At 43.8% G+C, this 4,860-nt stretch overlaps 1 protein-coding gene across 1 annotated transcript in view; it reads left to right on the forward strand.

The window, feature by feature from the left end:
* gtf2h4 (general transcription factor IIH, polypeptide 4) overlaps window positions 1–4,860 on the forward strand; it is a 22,534-nt gene that overhangs the window by 10,587 nt on the left and 7,087 nt on the right. Inside the window, exons 12-13 of the mRNA XM_024139338.2 lie at window positions 1,163–1,241; window positions 3,965–4,026. Of these exons, the coding sequence (XP_023995106.1) occupies window positions 1,163–1,241; window positions 3,965–4,026 (141 nt within the window). The remainder of the gene's footprint in view (window positions 1–1,162; window positions 1,242–3,964; window positions 4,027–4,860) is intronic.

The following is a 4,860-nucleotide window of genomic DNA, read 5'->3' on the forward strand; positions in this document are numbered from 1 at the left end:
GTGTAGTCTCTCGCTCTCTGTCTGTCCGTCTCTCGCGTCTCTGTCTGTCCGTCTCTCGCTCTCTGTCTGTCGTCTCGCTCCTCTCTGTCTGTCCGTCTCTCGCTCTCTCTGTCTGTCCGTCTCTCGCCTCCTCGTTCTGTCCGTCTCGCGCTCTCGTCTGTCCGTCTCCTCCGCTCTCTGCTCTGTCCCGTCTTCTCGCGCTCTCTGCTTCTGTCCGTCTCTCGCTCTCGTGTCTGTCCGCTCTCTCGTCTCGTCGTTCTGTCTCGTCGCTCGCTCTCGTCTGTCCGTCGTCGCTCCGTCTCCGTCCGTCGCTCGCTCTCTGTCTGTCCGTCTCTCGCTCTCTATCTGTCGTCTGCTCCGTCTCCTCGCCTCTGTCGTCTGTCCGTCTCTCGCTCTCTGTCTGTCTCGTCCGTCTCTTCGCGTCTCTGCTTCTGGTCTGTCCGTTCGTCTCGCTCTCTGTCTGATCGTTCCGATCTCTCGCTCTCTGTCTGTCCGTCCGTCTCTCGCTCTCTGTCTGGCCGTCCGTCTCTCGCTCTCTGTCTGTCCGTCCCGTCTCTGCTCTCTGTCTGTCCGTCTCTCGCTCCGCTCTCTGTCTGTCCGCTCGCTCTCTGTCTCTCTGTCCTCTGGGTCTCATGCTGTCTTTCTCTCGCCCTCGCTCCTGCTGTCCGTCTCTCGCTCGCTCTCTGTCTGTCCGTCGCTCGCTCGCTCTCTGTCTGTCCGTGCCCTCGCTCTCTGTCTGTCCGTCTCTCGCTCTCTGTCTGTCCGTCGCTCTCTGTCTGTCCGTCGCGTCGCTCGCTCTTCTGTCCCTCTGGTTCATGTTGTCTTTCCTCTCGCCCCCTCGTTCTCTTTCTCCTCCTCTCATCGCTGTGTCTGTTACCACAGTATCACAGTAATATCTGACTGACCTGTTTGACCCTACTCCCATGCTGGAGGTTCATTACTCGTATGTCATCCTGACATTACATGCTAGACTAAGGTTTTGGTCCAAATAGAACGCTATTTCCTATATAGTGCACTACTTTTGACCAGAGCCCTATCCCCAATGGGCCCTATTCCCTATGGGGCCTATTCCCTATGGGCCCTGGTCTAAAGTAGTACACTACATAGTGAATAGCCATTTGGGACAAAGCCTACTCCTACCAACTCTGTCTGTGTCTCTCAGAACCCAGTGCTGCCCCCCACCATCACAGACCAGATCAGACTATGGGAGCTGGAGAGAGATCGACTACAGTTCTCTGAGGGTGAGGCCGTGTGTGTGTGTGTGTGTGTGTGTGTGTTGTGTGTTGTGTGTTGTGTGTGTGTGTTTAATACAAGTTTTCATGAGCAGGTTTCTCTTTTGTCATTGTGATGAATTATGTCCGTCCCACCTAATGGTTGGTGAGATCACGCTCTCTCACCCAGTGTCTCTGATCTCTGGTAAGACCCGTGTGAGACGTGCCGTTGATAGGAATTCAGTTGCCGGGGGAAAAACAGGCCGTAAGACTTCAGTGCTTTGAAATGAAACCAGTATGTATCAAGTGGTTCAGAGTAGGAGTGCTGATCTAGGATCAGGTCCCCTCTATCCATGTTAATACTATTCATTGTGATCTGAAAGGCTAAACTGATCCTAGATCAGCACTCCCAGGGTTTTTTTTCTGCATAGAAACATTAGTTTTTTCAGGCCGGGTAAGTCAAAACAGTAAAAAAAAAATATATATATAATAATAACAACAACAATAGTATTTTTTCTTTTTTCTTCAGAAAATCATTTTTGGGATGGTAAAACGTCTTCAGTGTAAACTTCATGACTAAAATCAGATATAGTATGTAGAAAAGATAATTAACCTACAGAGCCTTCAGAAAATATTCATACCCTGTGACTTATTCCACATTTAGTTGTGTTACAACCTGAATTCAAAATGGATTCCATTGATATTTTTCTTCTCACCCATCTATACACAATACCCCATAATGACAAAGTTAAAACATTATTATTATTATTATTTTTTGCAAATGTATTTTTGAAGGCACTGTATATATTTTAAAATAAGATCATCTTTGAGAACTATCAATCATGAAAAAGAAAAAGGAAAAAGCCTCACATTGCTCTTGTCAAAGATGCCAGAAGGACGGCCTCTAAAAGGTTGTTTGCGACCGTGCTATTGGCCACGGCCACCACTTAAATCACGTTTTGATCCAGAAACATCCTGACCTACTCTGAGGTACTTTCTACTAGAGGCTGATTTAATTAGGGACGTTTTCATAACAATCGGTAATCGTCATTTTTGGACGCGGATTACATTGCACTCCACGAGGAGACTGCGTGGCAGGCTGACTACCTGTTATGCGAGTGCAGCAAGGAGCCAAGGTAAGTTGCTAGCTAGCATTAAACTTATCTTATAAAAAACAATACATTTTAACATAGTCACTAGTTAACTACACATGGTTGATGATATTACTAGTTTATCTAGCTTGTCCTGCGTTGCATATAATCGATGTGGTGCATGTTAATTTATCATCGAATCACAGCCTACTTTGCCAAACGGGTGATGATTTAAAAAGCACATTCGTGAAAAAAATCACTGTCGTTCCACCAACCTGCATATTTAGTTAATATTTTCCTGCTAACATGAATTTCTTTTAACTACGGAAATTGAGTTCTCTTGCGTTCTGTGCAAGCAGAGTCAGGGTATATGCAGCAGTTTGGGCCGCCTGGCTCGTTGCGAACTGTGTGAAGACCATTTCTTCCTAACAAAGACTAATTCATTTGCCAGAATTTTACATAATTATGACATTGAAGGTTGTGCAATGTAACAGCAATATTTAGACTTAGGGATGCCATCCGTTAGATAAAACACGGAACGGTTCTGTATATCACTGAAAGAATAAATGTTTTGTTTTCGAAATGATAGTTTCCAGATTTGACCATATTAATGACCTAAGGCTTGTATTTCTGTGTGTTTATTATATTATAATTAAGTCTATGATTTGATATTTGATAGAGCTGTCTGACTGAGCGGTGGTAGGCAGCAGCAGGGTCGTAAGCATTCATTCAAACAGCACTTTCCTGCGTTTGTGCTTCAAGCATTGCGCTGTTTATGACTTCAAGCCTATTAACTCCTGAGATTAGGCTGGCAATACTATAGGGCCTATAAGAACATCCAATAGTCAAAGGTATATGAAATACAAATGGTATAGAGAGAAATAGTCCGATAATAACTACAACCTAAAACTTCTTAACTGGGAATATTGAAGACTCATGTTAAAAGGAACCACCAGCTTTCATATGTTCTRATGTTCTGAGCAAGGAACTTAAACGTTAGCTTTTTTACATGGCACATATTGCACTTTTACTTTCTTCTCCAACACTGTGTTTTTGCATTATTTAAACCAAATTGAACATGTTTCATTATTTGAGACTAAATTGTTTTTATTTATGTATTATATTAAGTTAAAATAAGGGTTAATTCAGTGATGTTGTAATTGTCATAATTACAAATATATATATATTAAATCGGCCGATTTAATCTGTGTCTGCTTTTTTTGGTCCTCCAATAATCGGTATCGGCGTTGAAAAATCCTAATCGGTCGACCTCTACATACGGCCCAGGTCCTGTGTGTTCTCCTGCGTTGTCCAGGGGCACCTCTAGCTACTCCGTGAGGACTTACAAAGCTGATTGATTTTTGGGGGGTTTCATTTTCTTCCCACAGTAGGATGACTGACAAGGTGGCCTGCCTCTGTAGGATAGCAATCTGTCAATACAGGCTGTGTGTGTGTGTGTGTGTGTGTGTGTGTGTGTGTGTGTGTGTGTGTGTGTGTGCTGTGTGTGTGTGTGTGTTGGAACCCCTGCTCTAAGATGTGTTGTAATCTGTGATAGTCTTGATGTGGGCTGCACCTTTGACCTTGTCTATAAGCTATCTGTATCTTTCATTCTCTCTTGTCTACTTCCCTCCGTCTACCTCTCTATCAATCTGTCCATCTCAGGAGTGCTGTATAACCAGTTCCTCTCCCAGGCTGACTTCGAGGTGTTGCGGGACAGAGCTCAGGTCAGATATCTTGTTTTATTTTTTCTCTCTCTGTCTCTCTCTCTCTGTCTCTGTCTCTGTCTCTCTGTCGATGAACTCACCATTGAACATTATTGTCATGGGAGCAGCATGAGATCAGAGGTGTAATTACAACAACAATACCGCTGCTTTCTTGGGGGAGCAGGATTTGTGCTCATCAATGCCAGAGCAGGTAGCCTAGCGTTGGGACAGTAACTGAGCTGGTTTGAATCCCTGAGGCGACTAGGTTAAACATCTTGTCTATGTGCCCTTGAGCAAGGCYCTTAACCCTAATTCCTCCTSTACGTCGCTCTGTATAAGAGCGTCTGCTAAATGATTACAATGTCAAATGTGCAACTGACTAGGTATCCCGCTTTCTCATTACATGATCTGACGTTAACTGTGCACTCTTAAATTAGCCTTGCTACAATCTTTTACACATCCTCTGAATATTTGAACTATGAAAGGGTTGTAGTTCAACAATGGTAGAACTCCATTACTATTATCAGCCTAACATCTGCAGGCCCTGTCACATGTAGCAACTGCTTGTCTGACCTTCTCTTCATGTAATCTATTCTCTCTCGGTACAATCTAGGTACTTTATATTGCTCCAGCACAGACACAGGCTGCTGCCTCTGAGTGCATCCCGAATAGCACCCTATCCCCTACATAGTGAATATGGTGCTATTTGGGATACTATCTCTGTCTTATTACTTAAACCCCCTCTCTCAATTCAAGGGGCCTTATTGGCATGGGAAACATATGTTAACATTGCCAAAGCAAGTGAAGTAGATAATATACAAAAGTGAAATAAACAATAAACATGAACAGTAAACA

The sequence above is a fragment of the Salvelinus sp. IW2-2015 genome, unplaced genomic scaffold (genome assembly GCF_002910315.2).
Source record: "Salvelinus sp. IW2-2015 unplaced genomic scaffold, ASM291031v2 Un_scaffold1770, whole genome shotgun sequence".
Lineage (NCBI taxonomy): Eukaryota > Metazoa > Chordata > Actinopteri > Salmoniformes > Salmonidae > Salvelinus > Salvelinus sp. IW2-2015.